Source organism: Amblyomma mixtum, chromosome 7 (assembly GCF_055824585.1).
Source record: "Amblyomma mixtum isolate Tamu chromosome 7, ASM5582458v1, whole genome shotgun sequence".
NCBI lineage: Eukaryota > Metazoa > Arthropoda > Arachnida > Ixodida > Ixodidae > Amblyomma > Amblyomma mixtum.
Genome location: NC_143018.1, coordinates 44,126,286 through 44,139,269, shown reverse-complemented (window position 1 = coordinate 44,139,269; position 12,984 = coordinate 44,126,286). Strand labels below are relative to the sequence as shown.

General features: G+C 47.4%; 1 protein-coding gene across 3 annotated transcripts in view; it reads right to left on the bottom strand.

The window, feature by feature from the left end:
• Positions 1–83: 83 nt before the first annotated feature.
• LOC149335834 (prolyl 4-hydroxylase subunit alpha-2-like) overlaps positions 84–12,984 on the bottom strand; it is a 191,192-nt gene continuing 178,291 nt past the window's right edge. For 2 of the 3 annotated variants that reach the window (XM_089552398.1, XM_089552399.1), the window contains exons 10-14: positions 10,700–10,774; positions 4,380–4,442; positions 3,403–3,471; positions 1,587–1,683; positions 85–381 (exon numbers count right to left, since the gene is read on the bottom strand). In XM_089552398.1, coding sequence (XP_089408524.1) covers positions 287–381; positions 1,587–1,683; positions 3,403–3,471; positions 4,380–4,442; positions 10,700–10,774 — 399 coding nt within the window. In that variant the 3' untranslated portion in view covers positions 85–286. Of the gene's footprint in view, positions 382–1,586; positions 1,684–3,402; positions 3,472–4,379; positions 4,443–10,699; positions 10,775–12,984 lie in introns of all 3 variants that reach the window. The other variant, XM_089552397.1, reaches the window with a different exon arrangement.

Here is a 12,984-nt window from a genome sequence, read left to right as displayed (position 1 = left end):
AGACACACTTTTATCGCGTCACAATAGAAGGCTTGCAAATTCCTACGCTCGCCCGTCGCAGACATTCCCAAGGCAGTCTGTGGTCTGTGCTTCTTCGCATGAACCATCGTCCGACTTTTTTTTCATTTTATTAAAAAAAAAAACAAATGAGACTGATAGGGACGACCTGTCGTTCCCAGCGTAAAAAATAATAATTAAAGAAAACACAGTGGAGAGAAAGACAAAAACGGAAGGAACAAGCCGCGACAGGAACAAGAAATTAAGTAACACAGATAACAATTAACTATCACAGCCGTGCAGAATCTAGTGTCCGTCTCCGTTGAGTCGCTGGGCAGGGTCTGGTAAAGATTTGGCCGTTCGTTCGAATCCAGAGGTTCGCCACTGCAACGACAAAGGGCACACACGTGACTGAATGTCAGCTCATTGTCGGCCCTACGAAAAGGTCAACAGACTCTTTGTAGTGTGTCTAGGAACTGCCTGAAGAAATTTTCGTAAGGCGTACAAAGGATTGGCACCGTTTGTTCGCTTGCAGAACGGTGAAATAACGCTCATCTATAGAAAAACGTCATCCCTTTTCATCCTAATGCGAGGGTAAAAAGCTACAGAGATAGCTTTCTCTTCCTTCAACGGCAGATCGACATTCGAAAGCCACTTTTGGACTGCTTCCCAAACTTGCGTTGCAGAGTGCAACCCTTCCACGAATTTTACCATGTATTTGCATAGACAACAAACTTCGCGCTTATACCCACGACGCTGGTTACCTTTGTCACGCTTTATTCCTTATTCCTCCCCCGACCCCTCCATGAAGAACGCTTTTGGAATGCACAGCAAGACAGTGCTCGTGAGCGTTGCATAATTACTTCCTCTATAATGCTAGAAATTCGTCATGTGACTTATTCTATCATGCTAAGTGCTGTCATCACCCAAAAAGCTTTAATGTTTTTCTTCGCACAGCGGTTTTTACACGTTATTTTATCATTGTCGTCTGCAGCTCTCACCACCACTTGTAATCCCCTGCGCGCAGTCGTTTCAAAACAAATGAAGAACATAAGCACGCGACCTAAACCGACAACAATTTTTTACCCAAATTAAACGGAAGCGAAGATGCAAGCTGATGATGCCCACTCGCAGATCTTTCGTATATCAATCCAATGTCACCAAGCTATTGATGAGTTCGGCGCCGCGGTGGCTCAGCGGTTATAGTGCTCGGCTGCTGACCCAAAAGACACGGGTTCGATCCCGGCCGCGGCGGCTAGAATTTCTTTGGAGGAGAAATTCTAGAGGCCCGTGTACTGTGCGATGTCAGTGCACGTTAAAGAACCCCAGGTGGTCGAAATTTCCGGAGCCCTCCACTACGGCGTCTCTCATAGCCTTAGTCGCTTTGGGACGTTAAACCCCATAAACCAAACCAAACCAGCTCCGGACTAGTCGCACTGGCCCGGTTAAGCAAGCAAGGGGAAAACCGGTTTGCATGAACGACTGAGGTGTTTTTTCGTATGCGCATACATATACACAGACGTCGTCATTTCTGCTCGCCACACTTCCTCTACGGGTGCAACGGGAAAGGAGGAAAGCGTCGTGCGTACCGTGCTTGGTCCCATGCAGCACGGAGCATGCGCCGTGGAGGGTGCGCACGTCGTAGCTTCCGTCTTCGCGCATGTTGTACCAGAAGGCGGCCGAACCCTGCAGCAAGCGCCCAACACACGTGGTCATCATGGCGGACCAAATAAAAAAAAAAACTAGCAGTGTGCGGAAGAGTTGCTGAACGTGAGTAAAGAGCTGTCTTTCCACATGAGAAAACATGGATGTTTTTTTGACCTCCTAAACAGAGGTGATTTTCAAAATAAAGGCAGGGGTTTAACGCGATCTGAGATAGAGAAATTGATTTCGTTGTGTATCTAAACTAAGCCCCTGCTGCCTGCGGCTGTGGTGTCGTGGCAACATGGGCATCATTTTCCGAGCCTTCCGCCCCAAGCTGACCAAGGAAAGCAGAATGTAGGTTAGCACCGTAGGCTTAATGCACATTCCAAGACATGCGCCTGCTGGGCTTGTCATCGGAAACGCTTGAAGTAAAAAGCTGCGTGTGAGAGAGATCATTTTCAGAGGTCTGAAACGTCACAGACTGGCAGAGCGAAGCACGAAGTGCGTGACGTTACTCGCCTCTAAAAACAGCCGTTCAGAGGCACCGAGGAAGCATGAGAGAGACCGCCAGATATCAAAGCCCTTATCTTGATTGCGTGGGATTTGTTTTTTTTTTTTGTTTTGTTTTTTTTGGGGGGGGGGGGGGTCTTTTTGCTTCGGTCTCACTCGCAATAACTAAGTACAAGTTGACGGAAATGCCTGCTTCACAAATACTAGTTGTGAACGTTGTGCAACGGCTACCGTTAGCCGTTATATAACAGCTTGTGTAACGACTGTACCGTTAAGCTACGATGCAGCCTTCCCCACCGTCCTTTGCTCTCACGTTCTCATGTGCAGCAGCGATGGACGAACCATTTTTTTTTGTTTTTTCGCAAAGTGCCGCAATGACTAAGTAATTGAGATATTTCATGGAAAAAAAGTGACTTAAACGCAGTTCTTTTGTTCTTACGCATATATTCAGTAGTATGACCGAGAAATGAACGGAAGCGAAAGCGGGAGATGTACAGCATCGCTTCCAGCACCAACGCGATCCATAAGGGCGCAAGTCCAGCTTTCTTGGACGCCACTTTTAATTATGCGGCAGCTATGGAATATTGTAAGATATGTTACGAACATGCTAGTAGGGAATAGCCTGACCTCCTGATGAGTAGCAAAATCTTGCTTTTTAAGTTTATCCTGTGTTCGCAACGAATAGTAAAGCTGCCATAAAAAACCAGCGGGGTGCGTTTTTGACTGACAATAACTAGAAAAATACTACAAGTGTCCCAGAGGGGTTCTGAGGATATATTGTTACGGCGTAATCTTACGATGTGCGAAAAGGATTCTTTCATAAATAACTTCCCGTTGAAAAATGCGCTTATCCAGAATTTCTGGGTCTGTTCGAGACGTACGAACCAGTTCGTGCTTTCCACATGTTACACAGAACGAAAAGGCATGATTGCCGCTGTAAATAGTGAATTTATAAACAAAAATACATGCCGCTTTTATTTTCTTGTCAATACACACTGTGCCCCATCCAGCGTGAGCCAAGAGTTTAAACAAACCGACACAGCTTAATGCAATAAATGGAGAATAGTGTAACGGAATCCGGCACTGAAACTGAATAATAATACGCGGAGTAAATCTAAAGCAATGAAAGCTCAGAAAATCCTTAATACGATCTCCGAAAGGAGATTAGGCTCAACACAACGCGCACCTCGCGATCATCGACAAGGTATACGTCTTACGTGAGCAATAAAAGCACGCGGATAAAACGCTTACCATCCGTGGAGAAACCGCTGCCTTGGCGTAGGGGAACACGGTCGAGCCTCCCAGGCTCACGTCTGACAACTGCAGCGACGAGGCAGAAAAAATAGAATAAGAAAACACGGGTTAATTCATTACGGTTACGCGCTACTTGCGGACAGTTACTGCATGAATAGCCTAGCTGTGTAGTTCTTCGATGCAGTTCTTGAAAGCCACGTCCATTGCCCTAAAAGAATGGTTCCTATTCCGTGCCATGAGGAACATCGTATACTGAACAGAAGGAAATAGCCACCCTTATAAACTGAACTTCATGCGTCCCTTCATGATCACCTTCAAACTTGGCTGTGGTGAGGCGTAATTCGAACTGTGCAATTCGAAGGGGGGGGGGGGGGGGGGGGCATTATCAGAAAAAAAAATTGACGATTGGCATAAATGTGTATTCACATCCTCTTTGTCCGTAAAAACATGTTTGCAAGATGACGAAACATACAGATGAAATCGCGAGCAAACGAGAATTTGCCTATATCCAACCCACGGCTTTTATCTGAGATTCCCACAAAGGTTCAATAAGGATACTGAGGCTTGCTGCAGTGGTAAATAGAGCGCACAAACTGTAATACAGTTTCTTGTTTGCTAGAAAAAAAATATACATCTTCGCGAAGCGGCAGCATATCAGGCGGTTTAGTGTTCCTCCGCGGCCACCATACTCCCCACCTCGCATGCGACTTATACTATAGCTCTCTGCCCGCTGTGTTCTCGAATTTCTCAGTGGAGCATCTGCGATAGTTCTTCTAGTAAACAAAACATGTAAATCAAGACTCTTGGTCTGTATTACGAAGCGCTTACACAGCCATTGAGTCACGTTAGCGTAATCACCACACGTGTACTGTGTTTTGCGTCCCGATTCATTTCTTCAGCTGCACAGAAACACGACCGGGGAGGCGAAAGCTGCGCACTTTCACCCCTCGAGTCTGCCGGGAGAGCCAACTCACGTAGAACATAAAGGTAGCGATGCGGTCACCGGACTCCTTATCCGTCTCGTCCATTTCTTCTTTCTGCGCAAAAAGAAAAAGAAACGGGAGAAGAATAATAAAGAAAACAAGTAATGGAACGCACGCATTTCCGTGAACGCACGCACGGATCGGCGCAGCGTACGGAAAGCAAGCAGACATAAAAGCGTTCACGAGCGACGCGCATTCACGTTTGGGGTCAATGACGAACGCCATCGTCTCTTCTTTCAACTCGTTACTTCTTTCTCTTCGCTCTTGCTCGTAAAGAGCGGTGAAGGAAAGAGAAGAGTAGAAAGAGTGAAAGGGCGCGCTGCGCGAACGTGAGGATTCTCCCCGGTCGCTCTCAGTGGGACGTTGTCCGCGGCTTTGAGGAAAGTAATAGTAGGTAATAGCGCAAAAATGCAGCGAAAATGCTGCTGCGCCGTCGCATTCAGTCACGAAGAACTTCGCTGAAGGCACGAATGGGGCACTAAACTAGAAAGAAGAGTAAGCAGCGGAAAACCATGAAAAGAAAAATAATATATCAAGTATGGGTATAGGTTTATTGGGGTTTAACGTCCCAAAGCGACTCAGGCTATGAGAGACGCCGTAGTGAAGGGCTCCGGAAATTTCGACCACCTGAGGTTCGTTAACGTGCACTGACGTCGCACAGTACACGGGCCTCTAGAACGGTAAAGACAAGTACTAAATTCAGCTGAGCGGAATTAAACATCAAAGGAAAAGAAAAGCGTTCAGCAATTAAGATTAAATATACGTAGCGATACGGAAGTAAATGGAGAAATGTGAAGATATATAATAAATGAAAGTACACCTTAGAAAGTGATGCCTTCTTTTTTCAGCCAGGAGTTCTGCTCACTGCAAATTACGGACTAGTCGATTAGGCACCAAAGAATGAATGGCGTCTTTTTTTTTTTCGTTAACTCTTTCGAGAGTGGCATGTCACCCATAGCATTAAGGAATTCGGTCGCCGAAGCGGGCTAAAGCAAACTCCACGCGTGTTTGCAGGCGCCCATCGCGACTCGGCGTGACTCGGCGGTTCAGCGCAGTCGTTATTTGCCATAAAATCTGCATGGTTACGCAGTTGTCGAACGTTTCTCGCACCAATGGGCATGCTTTACGCAACGCTAAGCTAACACTGGCGGCCCATTTCCTGACGGACGTGGCACCGTTTGCATACACGATCTGCTGTTTGATAGGCTGGAGTGCGGCGGCAATGTTTGATCTTCTTTCTTTCTTCATTATTTCTTTTTTTCTTCTCGGTATGGAGACACGAAAGACGCCCGGAGAGATTCCATTGACCACTTGGGGCCGTTTCCGCAAAGCTAAGGCCTCACTTTTTTTAAACGCTGTTTTCCGAATACACTGTCCCCTCGCTATACCATCGGTCCTTCGTTCTATCGTTCTGCGCATGCGCATAGCCTCTGCGCAACGGTTGACGAGTTCGCTGCGCAAGTGCTCTTCCACGAACGGCGTTTTCTTGACCAATGTCATGGATTGCAAGACAATAATTAGGTGCAGTGTCAGCCCTTCATATGCCCATGCAGGTGTTCACCTCGTCTTCACAGGTATCGGGCTCAAGCCAGAACACGTGGTCTGTCTGGTTCTGAAGCGTCCTTGAGGCAGGGGTTAAGGGGATTAAGTGCCGGGCTGACAACACGTTTTTGGGTAGTCGTGTCCACAGGTGGGTCATGTGCACATGGTCTGGCACTATTGTGATCGGATTTGAAATGGGCACTTCCCCTCGCATCGCTTTTCCGCAGAGCAAAGCTGTAGTAACGACTGGCGGCCGCTAGAGGGGCGCGCTTTTGGAAAAAGGCCCATTGGTAGTTTAAGCTTGTGATGTCAGAGCTGGTAGGTAGCAAGTACTGTGATTTGCTTATTCGGGTCGGCCAGTGGTAGAAAGGAACAACGATTAATCGAAAAAATCAGAATACACGAATTTTGGCTGCAACAATAAATTATTTCCCCTACGTTTCCATGTTAATCTTATCTTCCAGCTAACGGGCAGGCCAGTCAGAATTGTAGCGAGGTAGCGGATTTACGCGAGTGGTAGGCGATGGGCGAAAAAAAAATTGAAGAAGGAATCAAAGTAGAATAGAATTAGAATATAAACCTTAGATTATTTCGATCTTGTTCGCACGTGTTCGCGTGTCAAAGCGTCTCATGATAGGCACCACACACCTGCTAACGAATCAATATGCCCGAGTTTTTATAAAATAGCTCAGGCTGACACAAATAGCCCACCACGGGCTGGCTAATCGAGACAGCCGACTGAATTATCAAGAAGACTGTAGTGAAGCACGAACTGATGTTATGTGCGAAGTGCGTTTCATGATTGGTCGATGTTTCTCGTCTCAGCGTTTTTTTAAGCATGAAATGCTTTTAGCTCCCGTTGTCGGCATTGTGGTGACGTCACGCCGAGACCGAGAGCCATCATTCGGGCACTGAAATCCACTCATCCGGGCTCTGAAACGAGAACATCCGGGCACCGTACGAAACTTAACGAGATTCAACGACTCTCTTTAAGCCCTCCTACGGGACCGGCATACAAGCGCCGGTTGCTCTCCAAACGAGTCACAAAAAATAACTGCTGCCAGTGTCTTCTCAATGTTTATCAAGATATCAGTCGAGCTGTGCATTTGATAATGCACGGAATTATTATCTCCGATTTCTAATAACGCGTGGAAAAAGCACATACATGCCACAATACACTTCGTTGTCATACGTTATCTGTTAGGGGCTTTGAGAGAAGGCCGCTTAGAGAAAGAGGGGAGCTCCAGGGCGAGAAGGGCTTTCGGCGGAAAACTTTCGCTCCCTCCCCAAGGATGGCGCTGCGGTCCCACACTCACGCATGTAAAAGACCGGCCGCTTGGCCTTCAAGCCCTTTCCCCCTCTGGCAGGCAGATGTATACACGCTCGCGGAGTATTCGAACGCGCTGCATATACATTCTTGTCAGGCCTGCGTCTCGTCGTGTCCGCGTACGCTTCTGCATCATCCTGGATTTCAATGCCGCCACCGTCACAGCTGCTTAAGCCGAGCAATGGAGCCTGTGTTAGGCCCGTAAACATTTCATGCTTACTCTATACTCTCGGTTACGGGAGAGGCGCAATTTTTTTTACTGAAATATGGTGTCCTTAGTATGACGCTAGCTTTAACTCCGACAACAAGAGTGTACGGACTTCATTCATTCATTCATTCATTCATTCATTCATTCATTCATTCATTCATTCATTCATTCATTCATTCATTCATTCACTGGAACTGAGTCCGCGTCAGGATAAAGGCGCTTTACAGTGATCTCAATTTTACTCCAATCTCTCTCGCCAGCGAAGGCCACGTTATTGCAGCAGATTTCCTGAGTTTATCACTCCATATGTCTAGATCACCTACTGATATGTTTTCTTTATCTATATCCCTGTACTGACAAAAAGGTAAACCACCGGTTGTCAGCATACTGCGCACTGAATGAGCGTTACAAGTTGCCAGGTTCAGTTTCCAATGGCTCCCTGGATGGATCACGAGCTGCGTAGAGTTACTGTATTCAGTAACTCTAGAGCTGCGTAAAGCCCCTGGAAATTTTTAAAGTAGCGACAACCTTTGCAGAACGCCGCCTCTCCCTCTCCTGCGCCCGTCGCCTCTTCCCATTGGTCGATGGTTTCGCGCGCAAAAGCCCTTTAAACCCGCGCTTTTCGCCGCCGCGGACGCCATATTGTCCGCTCCAACCGCGCACCGTAGGTTCGGCAGGCGTAGTTGCGGACACTGCGCTTTTGCTTGCTGTGAAGAACAGCGGCTTTTGTTTTGCTCGGAACGTGTGTCAGTCACCTAACTTCAAGCCGCCTATCTGTGCGGCATGACGAGCAGCTGGACCTTCGGGTGCAAGAACCGTCACGACGGTGGAAAGCGGTTCTTCGCGATCCCATCATCGAAAACTGACGCGGGCCGGAGGAAGGTTTGGTTACACACAATTGGCCGGGCGAATTTTAACGCAACGCCATCCACCAGACTTTGCGACGTAAGGGGCGTACTTTCAATAGCTGCTGAGTTTTCCTTTTTTTTTTTTTCAAGCTACGCTGTGCAGTGGTTTGTTCGCGATCGAGCGTATGGCCGCAGTAAGCTCGACATGAGGGCGCTTGCGTTGAGCGCATCGTGATTGCACGCACGTAAACGTGTAATTGACGCGAGGCACACATCTAACTGTAGAGTGACGTTCCTTAAATTTGAGCGCATGCCGCAGTTAGACATACATGCGTACTATAAGCGCAGATCAAACTGCGCTCTGACATGGTGAAGCGCACGCGTTACATTCTGCAGTCGCGCGCGTGCGTGCGTGTATGTTATATATATATATATATATATATATATATATATATATATATATATATATATATATATATATATATATATATATATATATATAAATATATATATAGATATAGAAAAAGACAAAAAGAGAATTCCCGCGCCGATATGCATCAAGGCACCGTAGGCATGCACCGCTGGTGGAAACACCAGCTAGCACGCGCTGGCTTGCGTTTACTCTCGAAATATGACCAGTAGCTTTGAGTATGCTAGTGCCCATCCTAAGTGGGTCGCGCGTTTCCTGTCATACTTTGTAACATCACTTCCGCATTCTCGCTTACCCTTGACGCCTAACTAGTTAGAAGGAGGCTACGAATGCGAGAAAGTCTGTGATAACCTCTTTTATTAATGCTAAAACGTTTTTTTTTTGTTAACGTTGCCCACAGTGAGGATCCCATTATCTCCATTTTTAGAAGTTTTGTAGCCGCTTTTTTTTAAATGAGATCCTTATAGCAAAAGGCTTTGGCTTTACCGATGTGCATTTAGTACTCGGGCTGTTTCCGGGCCTGAACTGGCCATGTCTAGCTCGCGGGCCGGGCCGGGTTCGGGCCTATATCGAAAAAATGGGGCCGGGCTGGGGCAGGTAACGAAAAAGGTTGACGGGCTCGGGACGCGTGAATAATTAAGGCCCGTGCAGTGCTCTAATAGCGACTATACGAATATGGAAGATTATCGGACAGATGTGTTAAAAACGAGGTAGGTTTTGCTTCTCACTAAATGAATGATGCCGATGAAACATTTACGAAGAACTTCATTATCCCATTGCTGGCAGGCGAAGGATATTTGCGAGGTAGGTTTTCTCCTTGCTAAGTCACTATTCCAAAGAAAATTTTAATGCCGGAGTCTATATCGTTACAGTTCATGCACGCGAGAGAACATTAGGGGAGGCACAGATAAGTACACAAGTAGCGTGGCCGTCATACCGTATTTCGAGCACTCCCCCAAGTGTCTAACCTGGTCCGCGATACACTGCAGCAGGCCAAAACGAAAAGCCACTAGAAGAGCGGATGAACTACAGGCATTTAGAATGCATTCACTTGCAGGTGTCTTTTCGAATGTCAAACCTGTGCATCCGTTGTAGCACGTCCAGCGTTCCGGCGGGGACGGTCGTTCTGTTTGCATACTCCTCTTCACCAAAACAGATCACCGCCAATTCATTCTACGGCCTCGTGATTCACGGTCACGTTCAATGCACGCCCCACTCTCGATATCAAACTTAGCACGCCGCACAAAGCCCGGCACACCCGGACGCGGTGCGCGTGCGGCTATACCAAAACTATCCATCTAGGCGTGCTCATTTTTGCCGTTAGACGATTCAGTGAAGCATGCAAATGTTTCTCCTAAGTCACCGATGCATTTATGCAGCGGAACGCACGGCTAATGCGGAGACATAGAGAAGAACTCGGCAAGTACGGGAATCCAGCGCAACCAAATGAAAAGGGGCGTTAGTTCCTTCGGAGCGGGCTAGAGGTCGCCACCGCAGTCACATGAAATCACAAAGAAAACAAAAGTCATTCGCCCGGCGCGCGGGGGAGGAGGAGCGAAGAGGGAGGGCGTCTTGTCTCTACTTTAGTTTTTTTAGGGGCTTTAGAGCTGCGAGGTTGTTAGCGCCATCTGCTGGTAGTTCACTGTACTCTGTTCAGTCCCGTGCGCCTTGTTCATACAGCAATCGAAGTGCATATGCTTTGCACGGCCGTGATCGATCCAAGCGATTGTCCCTCTGTAAACGCGAGCAGTGAATAAATTAGCACTTCATCAAGTCAATCTTCAAGCGCAGGAGTTATCATTTGTCCTTTTTACAGCTTCCGAGCCTCCGGATTGCTGTTTCAAAACAATGTTTTCTACAACTCAGGAATTCTCAACCACTGCTGTGACGCAGGATTTCAAAAAGGAAACAACTTATGCAGAGCACGCACCGAGGAACCAGGTTATCTCCACTCACCTGCTGTTCGGTGAGCCCTTCGAAGAGGTAGTCGTGGTGGGGTTCGTAGTGGCCGCCGGGACCGTAGGAGTTGTACTGTTCGCAGCGCAGACCCAGTTAAAGAAAATAAAAAGAGAACGAAAGGAAAGTTACAAGAGTAAGTGCCAGACCACCATCAGATATACCTTGCCCCATATAACGATAGCTACGTGAGGTCAAGTAAGACCACAGGACTCCGGTCCTCCGCTCGTGCACTGTCCGATGCAGCGAGGGCACAGTTCTCAGTAGCGTCAGTAGTAACCACAACCAGTTCGCCAGCTTTGGAGCTCAGGTTTTACTTTCGACACGCAGCGTCGTCGAGGGAGAGGGGGTGGGGTGCAATGCGGTACCAGCGTTTAACCGGCGTCGTCCAGGCAGTGAGAAAAGGGAGAGGCGAAGGGAAAAAAAAATAAACGAGACGCGTCGTAATACGCTTGTCGGACACGCGTTTGAAATGCAAATTGAAGCAGCCATCTTGAAGCAGAATATCATTTGCTTCGGAAAAGGCTAGGCGAAGTTTATTGAAATTGGTACTGTTAACCACATGCCGCCGGTGGGATCCGAACCCACGACCTCCGAATTACGCGTCCGGTGCTCTACCGCTGAGCTACGGCACAGCCTCCTCTAATATAGGAGGCTATGGCTACGGCGACGGCTGTCAAATCTTTTGCTTTCGGGGGTATTTATGTTTTACAAATAACCTAAACTTGAGAGTGTTCATCAGCGCCACCCACGTTCTTAAGCGGTGGACGTAGCACGTCCTGAGCTTGACAGCCGTCGCCGTAGCTCAGCGGTAGAGCACCGGACGCGTAATTCGGAGGTCGTGGGTTCGGATCCCACCGGCGGCATGTGGTTGCTTTTTCTTCTGCTTTCCTAATCAATTAGCTTTAAGCGATAACATATTCAGTAATATTCTAAATCGAACAACAGCCCAAAATAAATAAATAAATTTTAAAAAATCCCCTGTTTTCCTTGGTTTCTCTGGCTGTTGGCTTCTCTCATATAGATAAAATAGTTTGACATGCACAGCGCCTTGTTTGACGGACATGTTTCGGTTTAGTAGTCATTCCACATCCTTTCTTGGTTAGGGGCCTTGCGCTACCACGTTAGAAAGTGAACACCAGCGCACTTCCGGGAAAAGGCATGCAGTCGGCTAGGATGTTCACTGGGTCTCCAACAGTGCGGCAGGAGACGCACTCAACGAGGAGCCTAACTCTCCTCCAGAGCTTTCTAACAGCGACGACATCTCCCGTCCTGAACAGGGTCGACTGCTGCGCCGTAATACCTGTTGCGATTTAGGTAAAAACAAAGGCAAAGAAAATAAAATTCATAAATGGAGCATGAAGGCTGCTCCTGCGTGATCGTTTTTATATGTTGCAAGACGGGTCGTTCTGCTTTTGTTTATCGCTCGTAGCTTCATCACCATTATGATAATTACCGCCTCAGTTGAATCCACACTTCCGTATGACTCACCGCTTAGCGAATTCAGGGCATTTGCGTTTTGCGTGGTGAAACCCATGTGCTCATTTGAAAGCTAAACCTGCAAGCCGTTAACCAGTCACCCGAATAAACTTTTCCAGCTTGGACGCCGCCATATTGCTTGCTGAACAGCTATGAACAGCTGACTCTTCCAAGCATTTCCTGCACTTCGCCTCCTTACGGCCTTCGCGCCAGCCTTTTGTTGTTTATTTTTAGCAGAAAAAGAAACAACAGAAGAACGGAAACGACCAGAGCGACGACGCCTTCAAGTGAGCAGATGATCCTAGATTAACAGGCATTTAGATCAAGAAGGATGCAAGGCGACATTGCTTCGTCGAAGGAAGTCTGGAACACTTTAATAAGAAAACAAGAAGTGAGAAGCTGGGAAGGCAAGGAAAGCAGTACGAACTTCGTACGCAACTCTGTGACCTGTAGTAAACCACAGTCGAGAAACTATCGAGTTTTTTAAGAAAAAATAAAATAAAATATAGGCAGGCAACGAAGAAGGGCACGAAGAAGGGCACTGCACAAGCAGCACGTACTCGTTGTATCGAAAGTGTGCCACGTCTGAGTGGTGGAACTCTTCCTCCTCCCATACATTACGTTGAACCGTTCTCAGTCGGGTTAAAAGCCCGAAGCTGAGCTTTCCTCGCTGCCATGTCGCTCTGGGAGATATCGCCCTGGGATCTCGTGCACAGTCCTGTGGTTTCCTTAACCATCATTTCTTATGGCTGAGCTATCTGTTTATCCTCGTAACAGTTTTACTGGTGCTAGCGCGGTTCGAATGC